This window comes from Mya arenaria, chromosome 7 (genome assembly GCF_026914265.1).
Source record: "Mya arenaria isolate MELC-2E11 chromosome 7, ASM2691426v1".
Taxonomy (NCBI): domain Eukaryota; kingdom Metazoa; phylum Mollusca; class Bivalvia; order Myida; family Myidae; genus Mya; species Mya arenaria.
Window position 1 is genome coordinate 22,133,806 of NC_069128.1, and position 21,423 is coordinate 22,155,228.

Genomic DNA, 21,423 nt, shown 5'->3' on the forward strand with positions numbered 1-21,423 from the left:
CAAACAGTCATTTATATATAAGCGTTCTTGTCATTGATGTGTATATAAACGTTTAATTTCAAAGAGTTATGCCTACTTGGACGTGCACTTCTGTTTATTTTTCGCTCTTTGTAAAGTTTTTCTACAATGTTTGTTCTCAAAATCCTGCCTATGACTATGAACCTCTGTTACATATTGCCGGCGGCATGATTTGTATCAACAACCTTATTGTGAATGCTACGCTTCTACTGGAACAGTCATGGCTGTCTTTTAAATGTATTATTGATGCCATCGTAAAATAACGTGTAATATAACCCCTAAACACTGAACGCGCGTGGTTCCCCTGATCCATTTTACACAGTGGATGTACACTCAGATTCTAGGAATGTTAATGCTAACCATTGTCTAAAGGTAATAGCAATCAATAGTTTCCATACTGTTCGTTTCGATACGCGTTTTTTACCAAAAAACGAATTGTAAATAAATCATAGTTGCACACTGGCCATTGGTAACGTCATACGCCATTTTCTCCAAAGTTTCGGAATTGATGTGAATTGAATATTGTTATAACAAGGGCCAATACACAGCAATAAATAGCAGAGTTATCATGAATATCCGATTTAAATTAACACGTTTCTAAAATAGCGTACACAAATGTAAATTCTAAAGCTTGGAAAGATATCTAGAAACGGAGGAGTACTTCACAGGCATACTAAGGCCGCAAGAGGGTACACAACGACAAGCAGTAGTATATTTCAGGATGCTGTACAGTCGGGGCATGGGGGTATATACTCTTTAGATATCTCAATTATCTGAACATATATGTTGTAATTAACAATAATCGTTTCGATTTGAGATACTTGAGATATCTAAAGAGTATATATTGGTTTTTAAAAGTGACATTGACCTTGACACTAGTGGCCCCAAATGCAATCTCATTACAGGTATCCATAAACACTATATACCAAGTTTGGTCGCAATATGTCAACCCAAACTAACTATTTTCTTAGTTTCAACTCGAGGGGTGAAAGCGAAAAGGTTCTAAGTGACATTAAATAAAGAAGCAGATAGAAACTTTTCGCTTTCACCCCTCGAACTAATTTTCTATATTTAGTTACAATGACCTTGAGCTTGACCGTCACCCAAAGGGTGCCAAACGCATTCCCATGCAAGGTCTCCATAAACTCTGCCTATATATGTTTAGTGATAATGTCAACCGTAACTAAATATATTTAGTATCAACCTTTTTTCTAGGAATAGAAACAGTGGCATTGAGCTTGACTCTAGGGGCCCTAAACTCCATAATAGAACCTCTTCGTATATTATACCACATCTGGTCACAATATGTCAACCGAAACTAAAGATATTCAGTTTCAACCGTTCTTTTATATTTAAAGTACTAGTGACCTTGAACCTAGGTGCCCCAACCGCAATCACGTGAAAGGTCGTAATAAACTCTTCCTATATACCATGTTTGGTAAAAATATGTCGACCTTAACTTTAGTTATCCAGTTTCATAGGTGTATTTGACGCCAACCGCTCGCCCACCCGCCCGAAAAAAAACGTAAGTCATTCTAATAACGGTTCCACTATGTATAAACGGTTAAAAAGGTGGTTGTAGTGTGACAATGAAGTGTGACAACTGACAAAACAATAAAATCAAATACACACTCTTTTGGAAAAGTCTATAGGAAACATTTATTTGCTACAACGATTTAATTACAGAAGCGAAAAGAGCTCAAACTCTAAATCAATATTACAGTGAAGTATGTAAAGATTTACGCATTATATTAAAAATATATAAAGGTGTAGGTATTACCATAATACTAAAATTATATAAAGGTGTAGGTATTACCATAATACTAAATATATATAAAGGTGTAGGTATTACCATAATACTAAAATTATATAAAGGTGTAGGTATTACCATAATACTAAAATTATATAAAGGTGTAGGTATTACCATAATACTAAAATTATATAAAGGTGTAGGTATTACCATAATACTAAAATTATATAAAGGTGTAGGTATTACCATAATACTAAAATTATATAAAGGTTTAGGTATTACCATAATACTAAATATATATAAAGGTGTACGTATTACCATAATACTAAATATATATAAAGGTGTAGGTATTACCATAATACTAAAATTATATAAAAGTGTAGGTATTACCATAATACTAAAATTATATAAAGGTGTACGTATTACCATAATACTAAAATTATATAAAGGTGTACGTATTACCATAATACTAAAATTATATAAAGGTGTACGTATTACCATAATACTAAATATATATAAAGGTGTAGGTATTACCATAATACTAAAATTATATAAAGGTGTAGGTATTACCATAATACTAAATATATATAAAGGTGTAGGTATTACCATAATACTAAAATTATATAAAGGTGTAGGTATTATCATAATACTAAAATTATATAAAGGTGTGGGTATTATCATAATACTAAAATTATATAAAGGTGTGGGTATTATCATTATACTAAAATTATATGAAGGTGTAGGTATTATCATAATACTAAAATTATATAAAGGTGTAGGTATTACCATAATACTAAAATTATATGAAGGTGTAGGTATTACCATAATACTAAAATTATATAAAGGTGTAGGTATTACCATAATACTAAAATTATATAAAGGTGTAGGTATTACCATAATACTAAAATTATATAAAGGTGTAGGTATTACCATTATACTAAAATTATATAAAGGTGTAGGTATTACCATAATACTAAAATTATATAAAGGTGTAGGTATTACCATAATACTAAAATTATATAAAGGTTTAGGTATTATCATGATACTAAAATTATATAAAGGTGTAGGTATTATCATTACAAGATAACGCATGAAACTGATTAAAGGGGCGCTTTAAACAGCATCAAATCGTGATTACAATTGAAACTATATACAAATATTATGTGTGTGAACGATACATGTACACACGTTCTCATGCTAATAAAACCACACATATCAGTATGTAATACGTTTTGTGGAGATGAAGTAGATACGTGAAATAAAAGAGAGTTGCGAAACACGACGTGCACGTCTAATTGTTTTTTTACTTTTAGCTACACGAAAATGCTTAAGTTGCCGTTGAAAGCCAAATTCGTTTGCGAATGGCGCTATACACTTCTACTTGTATGTATACATGTTCACATATACTAACATAAATCGCTTTCTTCGTGCTTTTATGAATGCTGTTTTAAGCTCATTCAATGTAAACATACCCTGATGACGTAGGCGAAAAAAGTAAGTACACACGTACACATACCCTAATGACGTAGCCACACAAAAACGTAGTACACAAGTAAACACACCCGAACATGAAGTGTTAAGCAATCTCTCTAATATAAGATTAATATTCGACCTGTGGACAACATGAACATCATACAATGCTTGTCAAACAGTCTGAATGTCTATAACTGAACTAAATAAGTTCTGGCAAGAGCAATAACCGGAGACAAGCGGGATTCCTGAGGACGTACATCAACTTATGAGTTTTTACTTATTTTCTATGCGAGTCAAGAATGGAAATTTACCAAAATATCATTAATATTCTAATATCATTAATATTCTGTGTTAAAAATCCACTCTTATGATATTCCTTTATAATGCCCGGTCATATATTTTAAACATTATTTTTTAAACAATAAAAAATGGAGCATGAGTTAAAAGTTGTTAAATAGAAACATTCGGAAACAATTAGAAACTCAAGGTGAAGAAAACACTCATATACAACAATAGAACTATTACACCAGCTATGTTTTTTGTCAAACATAAAAATCAAACATGGTATATACTTACATTCAGCTAGTACCATATATATTGACACATGACTATATGTGAAATGCTTTTACAATTCTCACGTGTTACACACCTATTCCGTACAGCGTAAACACTGTTTCATTCAATATAACTTCAATTATGTATATTAGTCAACATGCAAATATATATATATATATATATATCTACAAAATAGAAACTACACTATTATACATACATCATTGAAGACATTCATTTTGTTATAAACATTTCTTCAGTACGGACTATCAAATATTTACAAAATGTATAGACAAATGCATTTATTTTAATAATTTAATGGAAACTACAGGGACAAGCAAACTTGTCAAATTGACCTTATAGACACTGACGAGAGACACATAATGTCACAATTAATGCACATAGCTGACGTATGATATACAAAAACAATATTTCTGAATAATTAAACATTTGAATATCAGTATTTATGTCAGCAAAGCAAAGCAAATGTTCACTGTGTAGACTGGAAGTCGGGTGTTAAGAAGTCTATGAATATTCAACCTCACTCTTTGAACAATCATATAAATGTTGCAAACTTAAACTTAAGCAATTCGACTCACACATAAGCTATTTTTTCTGACAAACTCGTTAACCATGATGTTAAATCTTGATGTCAGGTGACCGACCCGACACAATTTCGGTACATTTGAAAGGTGTTTGCTTGTTGCTGATTCCTTTATATGCTCTATATTGCAACTCTTATCGGACGTTAAGGTCATATTTTGCAATCTTTTGAAGAGTAAAACATCTTCATTGCTTTACTATTTTCAGTATTGTTTACATTTTCTGTCTCTACATATAAAATGTAAAGTAAAATTTTAAAATGGTAACGAAATAAAATATGTACAGCAAACATCCTTTTTAATCCCCAATAACTTTTCAAGACAGTTTTTAACTTTCACATGTTATCCCATACAAATATGCATTCAATGGATAATAAAACATGCACGGTTGTCACTCGGTTAATGTACACAAATACTCTCACATGCTATCCCATACAAATATGCATTCAATGGATAATAAAACATGCACGGTTGTCACTCGGTTAGTGTACACAAATACTCTCACATGCTATCCCATACAAATATACATTCAATAGATAATAACACATGCACGGTTGTCACTCGGTTAGTGTACACAAATACTCTCACATGCTATCCCATACAAATATACATTCAATAGATAATAACACATGCACGGTTGTCACTCGGTTAATGTACACAAATACTCTCACATGCTATCCCATAAAAATATACATTCAATAGATAATAACACATGCACGGTTGTCACTCGGTTAGTGTACACAAATACTCTCACATGCTATCCCATAAAAATATACATTCAATAGATAATAACACATGCACGGTTGTCACTCGGTTAATGTACACAAATACTCTCACATGCTATCCCATACAAATATACATTCAATGGATAATAAAACATGCACGGTTGTTTCTTGGTTAATGTACACAAAAACTCTCACATGCTATCCCATACAAATATACATTCAATGGATAATAAAACATGCACGGTTGTCACTCGGTTAATGTACACAAACACTCTCACATGCTATCCCATACAAATATACATTCAATGAATAATAAAACATGCACGGTTGCCACTCGGTTAATGTACATAAATACTCTCACATGCTATCCCATACAAATATACATTTAATGGATAATAAAACATGCACGGTTGTCACTCGATTAATGTACATAAATACTCTCACATGCTATCCCATACAAATAAACATTCAATGGATAATAAAACATGCACGGTTGTCACTCGGTTAATGTACACAAATACTCTCACATGCTATCCCATACACATATGCATTCAATGGATAATAAAACATGCACGGTTGTCACTCGGTTAATGTACACAAATACTCTCACATGTTATCCCATACAAATATACATTTAATGGATAATAAAACATGCACGGTTGTCACTCGGTTAATGTACACAAATACTCTCACATGTTATCCCATACAAATATGCATTCATTGGATAATAAAACATGCACGGTTGTCACTCGGTTAATGTACACAAATACTCTCACATGTTATCCCATACAAATATGCATTCAATGGATAATAAAACAAGCACGGTTGTTTCTTGGTTAATGTACACAAATACTCTCACATGCTATCCCATACAAATATACATTCAATGGATAATAAAACATGCACGGTTGTCACTCGGTTAATGTACATAAATACTCTCACATGCTATCCCATACAAATATACATTCAATGGATAATAAAACATGCACGGTTGTCACTCGGTTAATGTACATAAATACTCTCACATGCTATCCCATACAAATATACATTCAATGGATAATAAAACATGCACGGTTGTCTCTCGGTTAATGTACACAAATACTCTCACATGCTATCCCATACAAATATGCATTCAATGGATAATAAAACATGCACGGTTGTTTCTTGGTTAATGTACACAAATACTCTCACATGCTATCCCATACAAATATACATTCAATGGATAATAAAACATGCACGGTTGTCACTCGGTTAATGTACACAAATACTCTCACATGCTATCCCATACAAATATACATTCAATGGATAATAAAACATGCACGGTTGTCACTCGGTTAATGTACACAAATACTCTCACATGCTATCCCATACAAATATACATTCAATGGATAATAAAACATGCACGGTTGTTACTCGGTTAATGTACACAAATACTCTCACATGCTATCCCATACAAATATGTATTCAATGGATAATAAAACATGCACGGTTGTTACTCGGTTAATGTACACAAATACTCTCACATGCTATCCCATACAAATATACATTCAATGGATAATAAAACATGCACGGTTGCCACTCGGTTAATGTACACAAATACTCTCACATGCTATCCCATACAAATATACATTCAATGGATAATAAAACATGCACGGTTGTCGCTCGGTTAATGTACATAAATACTCTCACATGCTATCCCATACAAATATACATTCAATGGATAATAAAACATGCACGGTTGTCACTCGGTTAATGTACACAGATAGTATTGAGAAATGTAATAAATTCCGTTCAACGACGCGGTTCTTGTTCAGGTTAAATTTGTTTAGCTCAAGTAAAGTATTTAATCTTTATCTTTAAATCTATTTCGATTTTATAAAACCACTTAAAGTATAGAAACCCATAATTTAAGTGTTAAATTTTAGAAAAAAATAAACGTAGTAGTTATTGCTTACTTTATCGAAAGTGCCAAATGAACGTGTACTTGGCGATTAAACCTGGATAGGAATCGCGTGCAATTACGCCATAATAACACAGTGAAATTGGCACATGATTGCATACTCTTGTAGATGGCCGATTGGCTGTCCTCAAAGTTTTGGGTTATTGTGCAATGTTAACCTTAATCATTAAGCAACACGTGCTTAACCCTAGTTTAATCTTAATCAACACTTTTTAACATTCAATACATCATTGCAGTCAATTATTTGTTACACATCTCCGAACATATTTTGTCCGTACAAGTTTGATCGACAAACGCAATGTAGTCAAAGAGAACATGTTAAGTCCTGTTGTTCATCGAAGGATTGTTCCATAATGGCATTTAACTGTACACGCGACTGGCTGCGTTTTCGTGGCAGCTTACACCAGCGTGCGAAATGACTCGAATCATTTGAAAAGAAGACGAAACGCTGCTCATTGATGCGAGACTTTGCTCGTTCGACTACTTTTTCTGGTGGAAACACTTCGTATTGCGGAGGCCCGTATTGAAGAACAGCGTAACTGCCATCAAACCGTATAGTATTTTCTTCTTCAATTATCGTTCTGTGTGAGAGAAATCCACAAAAAGCGTAATGCGCAATGCTGACATTCACTGATGACTTGTCAGCTCTCTTCGTTTCCAAAACGACTCCCTCGTGCAGTAAATTATAGTACGTGTATCTGATGATGTCACCAGCGTGAACGTTATCTGCTGATAAAATCGGTTTCACGCTTACGCTTAGAAGGCGTTTGTTCATCTCGTTACATCGACTGCATATGAAGTTATTCTCGAACAATTTCGCGTTGCGCATTCTCTCATCGCTTATCCCAAGAAATCCACTGCCTAGAAAAAGTTTGCTCACCATCAGAAACTTTACTGCTTGAATGCTAAACGGTGTTCCGGTCACGCAGTACGTCGCAAAATGTTCGCAGTTATTTTGGATAACATTATAGTCAAAATCACGATTTTCTCTTTGCTTTTCACAATACACTCTCGCACGTCTTGCAACCTTGGCCTTCGTGAACACCCGATTCTTGTAAACAACAACGTTAATTATATCGTTTGCGTAATCAAGCGTCTTCACAGTTTCCTCAATGAAAGCTTTTTTCCAGAACATAAGACCAAAGACTGCCCCGGCTGGTGTATTCGTGGCTTCGATGATTTTGATCTGGTTTTCACCTAGTTTTTGAATCACAATCGCATGGTGATCATACAATCTTCCATAAAAAGTAATATGATCACCGACCTCCATATCATCATATGCGAAAACAGGTACAGCTTTGACGCATTCTGCACATTTTCCGAACTCGTCAGGACCTTCTAATTTATAATCCGGCTGATTAATATCTTCTTCTGTTGAATCTGTATGCATTGGTCCGAAATCATCTCTTTTCTCTTTTCTTTCATAGATAATCGACTGCAAATCAGTGGGTCTTTGGAGGTCGTCAAGACCAAGCTGGCGCAATCTAATCATAGTCGCTTCCATCGGCCCGTCCGGGGACTCCATGTCTCGTTGATAAACACACGGTACACTATGCAGAATACTTCACCTGAAATATATTTGATAACGTTATTACATTCCGGACGCCAATGAGTATGGAACGCCATTTCCACATAAACTCAAATATTTGATGAGTGTAGACTTGGCGTTCCAAATTACATCCAAAGTTTGAACATATCGGATTTGGATCTATTTGATATGTCCATTGCCAGCAATGGAACTTGTAACATTATCAGCGTCCCTAACGCCGTCTTAAGCGGTGCCATTTGGAACTCCACTGCCATTTTTATCGGAACAACCTCGGATGTATATGGACGGTTCACACAGTCAGAAATATGTATGATCAAGTCATCTGCAAGTAGATCGCGTAGTATATTGAATTTTGCATTTAAATTTAATGACTTTAATTGTGTTTTTTTGGTAATTTTGGTAATTTTAATTGTGTTTGCAATAATTTACTTCACTGGCAATCAACTTAAACTTAGATCAGCACATATAAGCTGAACTACTACATTAAATTAATGATATTATTCAAAATTTTACGAAATACTTTTACTGATGTAGCGGTGTTCTATTTTCTTATATAGCATGCGAACAACAGGGACAAACGCATAAGCCGAATATTAAATGGTTAGATGCCATAAAGAAACACCGAACTGATTACTTGGAAACGAAATACGTCTCAAAAGACATATATTTCCTTCTCGTACTGTTGTTATGACTACATTCATTTAGCCGTTTGTACTAGATTTAGCTTTTATCATAAATACAAACTATTGGTGAAAAGAATATTAGAAAGAAGACAATGCAAAAATAGTTTTAAACCTTATGAACATACCTGATCATATTAAACGTACTATATTTACTTAAAATAGCGTGTTTGTGTCGATGTTGTTATGGTTTCTTTTGGAATTCCATATCTATTTTTAGAATCAGGGAAATTCCGATATCATTGTGAGTGAGTGGTGAAGGTCGCTATGAGTTAATATGATAATGACTAGTATATTACGTTGTTGGTTTAGTTCTTATGACAAAATGCAACTGGTTCGATGAAGGAAGACCTAATTAGAGTTGCATGTTATGTGTACATACTCAAGCATCAAGTGAATTATAAATTCATACTCAAAAACATATAGAGCTTTCAGCGGCGTAGCCAGGCATAACTGAATGTTACGCACGAAATGGGGAGGGTGTGGTAGGGGGAATATCACTGTAGCCTTAGGGGCTTCGGGGTTGGGGTGGCATCACTACTTTGATGCCATTTTTGGCCATATTTATTGTTTTCATTTTTCAAATTGATGTTACGCACATGCGTTAGTGCGTAACGCTGGCTACGCCCCTGGGTATAGACATATATTAAGAAACATGCATTCAGTATGAATAACTACAATTAGCATCTAGATTTGTGTCCCTCGGGACCCTTATGTTACTGCTGGGAAATATTAAAAGAGAATTTAAGCTTTAAAAGCCCAAAATAAATATGGGGTGTTTTAATATATATATTCACAAGTGATAAGATCATGATTTTTTATAAATGATAAAGGGGCATTCTCGGCTTTGGTAATTTAAGTTATTTATATTCAGAAAAAAAAAATAAAAAATATCAAAACATATTTTTGGCCTAGTGATTGAATGGGTTTTCCATAATCAGTGCGTTAGAAGACAATTACAAGGCGGTAACACCCAGTGCCCCCCCCCCCAAGTTGTGCTGACCGTTCCAAGCCGGTGGCCAATACATTATTTATAGTAGATATGTTTTAATACATGCGAATGAGCGTAAAGAACGAGCTTTCCTTTAATACCTAGGTGTAGGTCCTCTCCAAGTGACCCCCACTCCCCCACCCCGCACAAAAAATCCTTATATAGCTCACAACTTCTGCGACATGATTTTAATCTTAATCGTCCCCTGCTGTCTATCTGATCAGATCTCAGATCTGAGTGTCCTGCTGTGAAGTACTGAAGGTTTGATTAAGGAAATGAACTAAATATATGATCTAATTATCTATTATTGTGTTCACTTCTTCAAATAATATTAAAACTGTTATAACAATGCAGTAAAAACATATAATTTAATAAATACATTGACCATGCATATTGTTTATACCAGACTTGGTTATGTATTAGAAGAAGAAGTTTTAATCAGAAACGATATTATATGACCCAAGAAACATTTCAATACAAACAAAACATGCACTTAAAACAATAATTACTGAAATAATGAGCTTATCTACTCTGAAAGTGTCTACTCTAAATGGCCCTGAGCCAATCAACAAATACAGGGGAAATTGACTCCTACTGTGACACCAGGGCACTTAACGAGGGAAAGACAGCCGGGATTTAACATGGCAAACATTCCATTCCAAGCTAAACTTAAGATATTACTTAGAAATACTAACCGACTTTATATACACACAGAATAGATAATTATGCATATCATCAGTTAAAAAAGAGAAACACTTTTGTGGAAACACACACACACCAGACAATGCGAATGTCCGTCGGACAGTCGGACATGTCCGGTATATTTCCATTTTGACCGACGAAACTTTTGTTTTGGTCGGTCACTATGTCCGGTGAAAAATTACAGTCAGCACCGTTTAATTTTCGGAAAATTTACTTTCAGTTTCTAAATAAATGTTCAGAGTTATTTTTAACTATTATATCATGATTATTCAGCGTGTTAATCCGTGTATCACTAGTTGTAAACCCCGTTTCGACATGTTTCCGTAAAAGCCGATAAAACGCGTAAGGTTCCGATCTCAGCTCGTACTATAATACTTTTATTTTACGGAAATGTTCGGAAATTACAAAATTCCGTATGTATTTATTTTTCGGCGAAGTGGTTCCCGGCAATCGTGTTAATTTAAATATGATGATTAATATACCAAGCTGACTTTCTTTCCGCTCTGTTTAACATTGCCAATAACAAGAAATCTACTTTCGTTTTTGCATAAATGTTGTGCCTGAGTTTGACTTGTAGTACAATTCGTTACATTTTATAACTGTACTGTATCTTTAATTTAAAGATGAATTAAAAGAGTAGGATCTAGCTGTTCCATGGGTAGGTGAACCAGATATGAGTTTTTTTTGGGAGGCAAGGGAAGAAAAAAATTATGACATAAGATTCGAATATTGATTTTTTTTACATGATGTTTAGCTTTTTTTGTAATTTATTATAGTACTGTAGGACAAATCTAACCAAAAAGATCTAAACCTGTTACAATGGGGAATTACAAAACTTATTTAAAAAAGAGACTTAAAATCAAGGTTTAGGCTGATGTAACCGAATACTGTTTGTAACATTGCGACAGGTAAAAATTTGTTGCGACAGGTAAACTTTAAGTGTTTACCTGTCGCAATGTCCTGTGAAGGAGAAAAAGTTTTCGCGTTGTCTGACACACACACTGATTTGGTTTTTATTTTATGCAAATCTAAGACAACCAGCCGAATACGAACGTTCTAGATTTCAATCTGCATCATATTAAGGTTACAACAACTTTAGTTATTGTTTTGGCATAGCTGGTTGCAAAGCTAGAAATCAAGATGAATTCGCAATCTAGTTTTCAATCTGCATTCGTAAACCGATGTGAAATACGATATGAACGCTTTGACAAGGCTTCAACTTGTCTAAGTGGATTTACATCGATTGAAACTTTAGCCCAAATATCGAAAATAAATGATGCAATTAAAGAAGAAAACAATTATGGCAATATTATCACTATGAGGAAATGAGACATTCTTAATTACACCAGCAGAATGCATACAAATGTACATGCAGACAAAAAGTAGACAGATAATTATCGGGAACTCCCCGTATCCCATTTCCATTGATAAACCATGTATGACTATGATCTAGGGATTGTGGCACAAAGTTAAGCCCCGATATTGCGCCCCCTCTAACATCAAAGCCTTGAACCGCTCGTGATACCGCCTCTTATTCGTATTCATTTTTTTACATACAAAAGTTTCATTATTGTTTTGACATATAAGTTTATACTTACTGCTGTTTTCCAGTCGAGTGTTTCAATCACAGAAATACAGAATTTGCTACAATGCACACGCCACAAATAGAACAGTTCGGAACGGTAATTCCTTTCGAACAACACTCCTCATACATGTTTGACATATAAAGTCACACTAATATTTTTAGAAATAAACTGCAGCTTTAAACCGCCTTGTAGTGCGTACAATCCTGAGTGGATCTTAGCGTTCAATGTTTTCGTTTTTCGTCTGCTGGAGTTTCGGTGGGAAATCCCCATAAATATCCAGACAAAAAACATTGAATATAATCCCTAGTTCGATGAAGGATGTTGTAAACAAATGTTTTAAATGCTGAATGTTAACTAGTGCACACCAGGCTAAAGGATTTTAAGTTTGCAAAAAGGTAAACATCAGAACGTTACTGTTTTCATGCTAGTATCAATGTTTCGACAATGTTAATGACTGTGTTGATAATATATCAAACACTTCAATGCTGAAAATAGATCAACGCATTTTGCAATACAGAACGAAATAAACAAACAATACTGAAAATAGATCAACGGATTTTTTAATACAGAACGAAAATAACAAACAAAGAAATATTGAATACGATCAAATAACTTGTGGAAGATAACATTCAAATTACGGCATGCAAATATACCATGTTCACATGTTGGGTGCATATTTATAAATCATAAACCTGATTTATAAATTACTAGCATCGAATTACTGTGGAACAATGAAGTGACTTTGAAGAAATGTTGAAAATATTTTTAGCTTAATAGATATTTGACTCATTCTTTACTCGTGATAATCACGCCTAAAGCATTTTGTTGAAAAACACATTACAGGGGCGGTTTGTTGAAAAACACAATACAGGGGCGGATTTAGGATTATGCGTTAGAGGGGGCGAACTTTGGAAGAACAACAATGAGCGTGCGGTCGATTCCCAAAAATACAAATAATACATGGTTTAATTGGTTAATTGGGGCTTGAAGGAAATATTGAGATATTTTAGTCTGAAATATTGCATTCAAGTTGTTCCTTGGATATTGAATAAACCATAACAATTATAGAGGGCGCGCGCCGGGTGTGCCCCCGTCTAAATCCGCTAGTGCCATTATACTCATTTAGAAATATTAATGCAGGTAATGCAAGTGTTAAACTAAACCGAAAGTAGAAACCAACTTGAACGATAATTGAAAGTGATTGTAACCTGACAGCATATGTTGCATTTATTTGTATGCTTATTGTGGAAAGCACGCCAGGTTGAATTTACATTGTGAAACCATGGCGTTTGATTTATATTTATATTTTAAAATATCTACTAATACTTCACTGACACACTCCATGAACCGCCTGAAAGGAAATACATGTAATGATATAAACAGGATTTAGAAGAAAAATTAAAGGATGGAAAATATATAAATTATTGAAGGGGAGTTTATATATATTGTCGACTCAATAACTACATGTGTCAGTCTCAATTATGTGTTATTCACTTAGGCTAATTATTTAGTAACTTTGTTACTAATACAAACATAATAAATGTATATATTGTTATTATTTAATTCAGAATTTACCGCTTCTAAGGAATGACACTGCAGCCCATCAGGGAAAATCGATTACTTTGACATTGGACATGAACCATACAAAATGACAAATGTTAAAGACAGTTCACCGGGGATGCAGAGACCGCTTAATGATAATTCAGTCCAAGTTCAAAGGTCAAAACTTGCATCGGAAAGTGAAAGCATTCCACCCGAGAAAACAGCCGTAGACGAGCAGAGACCGCTTAATGATAATTCAGTCAAAGTTCAAAGGTTAAAGCTTGCATCGGAAAGTGAAAGCATTCCACCCGAGAAAACAGCCGTAGACGAGCAGAGACCGCTTAATGATAATTCAGTCCAAGATCAAAGGTCAAAACTTGCATCGGAAAGTGAAAGCATTCCACCCGAGAAAACAGCCGTAGACGAGCAGAGACCGCTTAATGATAATTCAGTCCACGATCAAAGGTCAAAACTTGCATCGGAAAGTGAAAGCATTCCACCCGGGAAAACAGCCGAAGACGAGCAGAGACCGCTTAATGATAATTCAGTCAAAGTTCAAAGGTTAAAGCTTGCATCGGAAAGTGAAAGCATTCCACCCGAGAAAACAGCCGTCGACGAGCAGAGACCGCTTAATGATAATTCAGTCCAAGATCAAAGGTCAAAACTTGCATCGGAAAGTGAAAGCATTCCGTCCGAGAGAACAGACGTCGACGAGCAGAGACCGCTTGATTTTAAATCAGTCCAAGTTCAAAGGTCAAGCCGTGCATCGGAAAGTGAAAGCATTCTACCCGAGAGAACAGACGTCGACGAGCTTATAAAATATGATTTTCGAATAGACCAAAAAGACATTGAACACTTTGGGCAATGCATCGAATGCGTGAAAGCAATCCCAGTCTTTTCTTATGACGATATAGAAATCGGAGATCATATCACATATAACGGAAGAATTTACGATCATCATGCAATTGTTTCGGCAAAATTTGGAAATGAAAAGATCAAAATAATAGAGGCTACAAATAGCTTTTCCGGGGCAGTATTTGGTATTTTCCCATTTGGTAGGAAAGCATTGATAAAAGAATCTGAAAGGTCATTGGATTTTACTAAAGACCGGATTCATGTCGTGGTATACAAAAAACGAGTCTTCGAAAACATCAAAGTAGCCAGCAGGGCAAAGGCTATTTGCGAAGCTAAAGGTACAACTAGTAAATACGACTATCATTTATTGGATAACAATTGTGAGCATTTCGCAACGTTTTGCGTCACAGGAAAGAAATTTAGTTTGCAAAATATCAAAGTGGAACTGGTTGCCAGGCTCTTTGTACTTAATGGATTTGTTGGTTTGAGTGATGAGAGGAAACGCAACGAATTTCTACATGAGAGAAAACACATTTGTAACAAATGCTATAAACTGAATGAGCCCTTACTGAACGTGTCCACGAGACCTATTACGTCAGCAGATGACGTAGCACCTGGTGACATCATCAGATACTACTACTGGAATTTACTCCACGATGCAGTTGTCCTGGAAACAGAACATTCCAACAAAACCTCAATGAAATGTCGAATCGCCCATTATGCGTTTTGTGGTTTATTTTCGCATAGGACAATTAAGGATGAGGAGGTCACGCTGCCGTTTGATGGCAGTCAATGTGTTCTTGAATACAAAACAACAAACTTTGAAGTGTACGAAACGGAAAAGGTAATTGCAAGGGCAAGGTCAAGAGTAGGGGAACAACGTTTTGTGTTTTTCTCAAATGATACCAGCCATTTTGCGCGTTGGTGTAAGTTGCCAAGAATAAGACGTGGATTTTCAGGACAAAGTGACATCTGTGACCAGCTGACGACAATGATCACGATGACGTCATTAGCCATGAAAGTCTGAAGATAAATTGACGTTGTAGGGCAAGTTTTATCGGAATGTTCAAACATACAAAAGGATTCATTCTTATTTTTCATTCCTTTATGCAGTATGAACGCTCGGTCGATCTGTTCCTTGGATTTTGCGTTCGTGTTTTACATATGCATGGCCAAGGTCATTCTTGCGATACTCCGCCTACCGAGGTCACGAAAGGTCGATCGGTTCATGCAAAATGAACGCAAATTGTATCGTTTAGAAAATTTAGCGCGAGTGTCAATTAATATGAATTTACCAAACATATTTGCAATCTCATATAAAACGACAGTGTATCCTCTAGTACATGGCAATGATCACAAAATACTTTGTTTGGGAACAAAATCTCATTGAGCCAAATACAGCCTATCAGAATGATGTTTATTAATTAGTTTTATTCCATAGTAATTGTGTTCATATTAGTTCAAGCGTTGTTTTGTGTACGTGATCCTTATGTATTTTTTTGTAAAATATTGTCCTGTGCACTATTTAAATGCAGAGATCATATAAGGCATTACAAGTACATTCGACCTTTACACTGGGATTGCTATCAGCCGAGATGATATGTAAGGCCAAGTAAAAAGTAATGTTCAGTTTATCGGTCTCTGCTGCTTAAGTTTGTACGCCCCGCTTCATTTTGTTCTAATGCAAAACATAGTCGTTATACCGTATTTCAACCAAATATAAAAAAGTAAAATATTATTGGACTATTTCAATTTTCTGCAGTCCAAAAATTAGAAATGTGTATCGGATATTGCATTAATCAAGGCCAGATTTGCTTGACATTTAAAAAAAAACATGCTTTTAGCCAGGGAATGTCGTTTGAGGAAGCACTATGGATATGTCATCAACATGCACTTACAAAAATTCGTAAAATTGAATGTAAGTGCAAGTTTCCGCCGAGAAAGTGCTTTCAAATTCCTGTGTAAGATATAGCAATATTGAACAACGTAGCGGCTACTTTTGTTTTATTCTATTAGTGTTTAATTTCGTAGGTTGTTATTTTATTATACAAGTTTGTGTTTTATTAGAACAATAGGGTATGATCATAAATTTCAAATATCTTGTTTACATTTTTGCATTTATATCCCCGACTGTGAGAAATCGCAACATGTATAGTTTAATGCTGTATTAGATGATTAGAGTGAACGTTCAACTTGTGTAGAATTGAAAACAACTTTTTAATGCAAATAAGTAATTCAATAATATAATACGAGTTTGTATTAAATTACAACATCTGTATATGATCGTATTTATTTAGCTATATGTTGACAGTTTTGCATTTATATCCATAATTGAGAGAAATCCCTGGTTGTATAATTTTACGCTGTATTAGATAATTAGAGAGTAGGTTCGATTTGTGTAGAACTGAATCCAACTATTTCATGCAAAAAAGTTACAGTCGATTTAAAGGTTCTGATATGTGTATAGTTATTTTAATTTCTGATTGAAATTATCATAAGATTAAAGGTAAACCACGCCCAAGAATATTGAAAAAGATTAGGTAAAACTGCACTTTTCTTAAGACGTGCATCGGATAACTTATGGCGAATCAAACGTATCCGAGTAATTACTGTGAACTTTTTTGAAACTGTTCCATGTATTTAGTACTTGTTTTTCTACATACTGCTTGAATACGTTTTTATAAATGGAGTGTCATCTACATAGTGACATCTACATATTAATAGCGAACATTAGTCTGGCATCTATATATGAGTAGCTAACATTAGTCTGGCATCTATATATGAGTAGCTAACATTAGTCTGGCATCTATATATGAGTAGCTAACATTAGTCTGGCATCTATATATGAGTAGCTAACATTAGTCTGGCATCTACATATGAGTAGCAAACATTAGTCTGGCATCTATATATGAGTAGCAAACATTAGTCTGGCATCTATATATCAGTAGCTAACATTAGTCTGACATCTACATATCAGTAGCTAGCATTAGTCTAGCATCTATATATGAGTAGCTAACATTAGTCTGGCATCTACAATTAATATCTTTCATTAGTTTGACATCTACAAATTAGTATCTAACTTTAGTCTGACATCTACAATTAGTATCTTGCATTAGTCTGGCATATACAAATTAGTAGCTTACATTAATCTGACATCTAGAATTAGTATCTCGCATTAGTCTGGCATCAACGAATAAGTATCTTGCATTAGTCTGGCATCTACATAGGAGTAGCTAACATTAGTCTGGCATCTACATAATTATGAGAAGCTAGCATACGCCTGGCATCCACATATGAGTAGCTCACAGTATTATAGTATTCACATTTTAGTAGCTGACATTAGTCTGGCATCCACATAAGAGTAGCTAGAATAAGTCTGGCATCCACATCTGAGTAGCTCACGTTATTATGTCATTAACATTTTAGAAGCGGACATTAGTCTAGCATCCACATAAGAGTAGCTAAAATTAGTCTGGCATCTACATAGGAGTAGATAATATTAGTCTGGCATCCACATAAGAGTAGCTAAAATTAGTCTGGCATCTACATATAAGTAGCTCACGTTATTATGTCATTCACATTTAAGTAGCTGACATTAGTCTGTCATCAACATATGAGATGCTAACATTAGTCTAGCATCTTCATATAAGTAGCTAACATAAGCATGGCACCAACATATGAGTAGCTAGCATTAGTCTGGCATGTTACATATAAATAAATAGCATTAGGTTGGCATTTATACAGAATAGTAGCTAGCATTAGAGTGGCATCTATAAATTACTAGCTTGCTGGAACCCCCGGCTGTCTTAGTCTCTATCTTATGCCCCGCCATCTCATATGTGGGCAAACCATTGAAAGTTGCACCAGTTTGTCAGTTTATTAATTCAAATATCTCTAAAATTCTAACATGACCAGCATTATATACGTTGAATACGACAAAAATATTTGATATAAGGTGTATGTCTTTAGTCTACAGTGTAGTTATTTATTTGTTGGTCCTTTTGGGTCATTTTATATATGTTGTAAATGAGTGTTGGCTATAAGGTAAGCTTGACCGGTGCAAGTGGGCGTTGACATTGTATATATGTTGTAAACGAGTGTTGGCTATAAGATAAGCTTGACCGGTGCAAGTGGGCGTTGACATTGTATATATGTTGTAAACAAGTTTTGGCTATAAGATAAGCTTGACCGGTGCAAGTGGGCGTTGACATTGTATATATGTTGTAAACGAGTGTTGGCTATAAGATAAGCTGACCGGTGCAAGTGGGCGTTGACATTGTATATATGTTGTAAACGAGTGTTGGCTATAAGATAAGCTTGACCGGTGCAAGTGGGCGTTGACATTGTATATATGTTGTAAACAAGTTTTGGCTATAAGATAAGCTTGACCGGTGCAAGTGGGCGTTGACATTGTATATATGTTGTAAACGAGTGTTGGCTATAAGATAAGCTGACCGGTGCAAGAGGGCGTTGACATTGTATATATGTTGTAAACGAGTGTTGGCTATAAGATAAGCTTGACCGGTGCAAGTGGGCGTTGACATTGTATATATGTTGTAAACGAGTGTTGGCTATAAGATAAGCTTGACCGGTGCAAGTGGGCGTTGACATTGTATATATGTTGTAAACGAGTGTTGGCTATAAGATAAGCTTGACCGGTGCAAGTGGGCGTTGACATTGTATATATGTTGTAAACGAGTGTTGGCTATAAGGTAAGCTTGACCGGTGCACGTTGGCGTTGACATTGTATATATGTTGTAAACGAGTGTTGGCTATAAGATAAGCTTGACCGGTGCAAGTGGGCGTTGACATTGTATATATGTTGTAAACGAGTGTTGGCTATAAGATAAGCTGACCGGTGCAAGTGGGCGTTGACATTGTATATATGTTGTAAACGAGTGTTGGCTATAAGATAAGCTTGAACGGTGCAAGTGGGCGTTGACATTGTATATATGTTGTAAACGAGTGTTGGCTATAAGATAAGCTGACCGGTGCAAGTGGGCGTTGACATTGTATATATGTTGTAAATGAGTGTTGGCTATAAGATAAGCTTGACCGGTGCAAGTGGGCGTTGACATTGTATATATGTTGTAAACGAGTTTTGGCTATAAGATAAGCTTGAACGGTGCAAGTGGGCGTTGACATTGTATATATGTTGTAAACGAGTTTTGGCTATAAGATAAGCTGACCGGTGCAAGTGGGCGTTGACATTGTATATATGTTGTAAACGAGTGTTGGCTATAAGATAATCTTGACCGGTGCAAGTGGGCGTTAACATTGTATATATGTTGTAAATGGGTGTTGGCTATAAGATAAACTTGACCGTTGCAAGTGGGCGTTGACATTGTATATATGCTGTAAATGAGTGTTGGCTATAAGATAAACTTGACCGGTGCAAGTGGGCGTTGACATTGTATATATGTTGTAAACGAGTGTTGGCTATAAGATAAGCTTGACCGGTGCAAGTGGGCGTTGACATTGTATATATGTTGTAAACGAGTGTTGGCTATAAGATAATCTTGACCGGTGCAAGTGGGCGTTAACATTGTATATATGTTGTAAACGAGTGTTGGCTATAAGATAATCTTGACCGGTGCAAGTGGGCGTTAACATTGTATATATGTTGTAAATGAGTGTTGGCTATAAGATAATCTTGACCGGTGCAAGTGGGCGTTGACATTGTATATATGTTGTAAATGAGTGTTGGCTATAAGATAATCTTGACCGGTGCAAGTGGGCGTTGACATTGTATATATGTTGTAAACGAGTGTTGGCTATAAGATAATCTTGACCGGTGCAAGTGGGCGTTGACATTGTATATATGTTGTAAATGAGTGTTGGCTATAAGATAATCTTGACCGGTGCAAGTGGGCGTTGACATTGTATATATGTTGTAAATGAGTGTTGGCTATAAGATAATCTTGACCGGTGCAAGTGGGCGTTGACATTGTATATATGTTGTAAACGAGTGTTGGCTATAAGATAATCTTGACCGGTGCAAGTTGGCGTTGACATTGTATATATGTTGTAAACGAGTGTTGGCTATAAGATAAGCTTGACCGGTGCAAGTGGGCGTTGACATTGTATATATGTTGTAAATGAGTGTTGGCTATAAGATAAGCTGACCGGTGCAAGTGGGCGTTGACATTGTATATATGTTGTAAATGAGTGTTGGCTATAAGATAAACTTGACCGGTGCAAGTGGGCGTTGACATTGTATATATGTTGTAAACGAGTGTTGGCTATAAGATAAACTTGACCGGTGGAAGTGGGCGTTGACATTGTATATATGTTGTAAATGAGTGTTGCTATAAGTTAAGCTTGACCGGTGGAAGTGGGCGTTGACATTGTATATATGTTGTAAATGAGTGTTGGCTATAAGATAAGCTGACCGGTGCAAGTGGGCGTTGACATTGTATATATGTTGTAAATGAGTGT

General features: G+C 35.2%; 2 protein-coding genes across 2 annotated transcripts; one reads left to right on the top strand and one right to left on the bottom strand.

Moving 5' to 3' along the window:
* Nucleotides 1-2,248: 2,248 nt before the first annotated feature.
* On the bottom strand, nt 2,249-12,813 carry LOC128241840 (uncharacterized). The gene is made up of 2 exons (XM_052958940.1): nt 12,601-12,813; nt 2,249-8,648 (listed from the first exon to the last, which is right to left on the bottom strand). The coding sequence occupies exon 2, from the start codon at nt 8,603-8,605 to the stop codon at nt 7,385-7,387; it is 1,221 nt and encodes a 406-aa protein (XP_052814900.1). The 5' UTR covers nt 8,606-8,648; nt 12,601-12,813; the 3' UTR covers nt 2,249-7,384.
* A 16-nt stretch (nt 12,814-12,829) lies between these two features.
* LOC128241839 (uncharacterized) lies at nt 12,830-19,151 on the top strand. Its single transcript, XM_052958938.1, has 2 exons — nt 12,830-12,983; nt 14,157-19,151. The coding sequence occupies exon 2, from the start codon at nt 14,237-14,239 to the stop codon at nt 16,010-16,012; it is 1,776 nt and encodes a 591-aa protein (XP_052814898.1). The 5' UTR covers nt 12,830-12,983; nt 14,157-14,236; the 3' UTR covers nt 16,013-19,151.
* Nucleotides 19,152-21,423: the final 2,272 nt, after the last annotated feature.

Coding starts and splice junctions, on each gene's coding strand:
- LOC128241840 (XM_052958940.1), bottom strand. CDS start 8,605: ATGGAGTCCCCGGACGGGCCGATGGAAGCGACTATGATTAGATTGCGC.
- LOC128241839 (XM_052958938.1), top strand. CDS start 14,237: ATGACAAATGTTAAAGACAGTTCACCGGGGATGCAGAGACCGCTTAAT.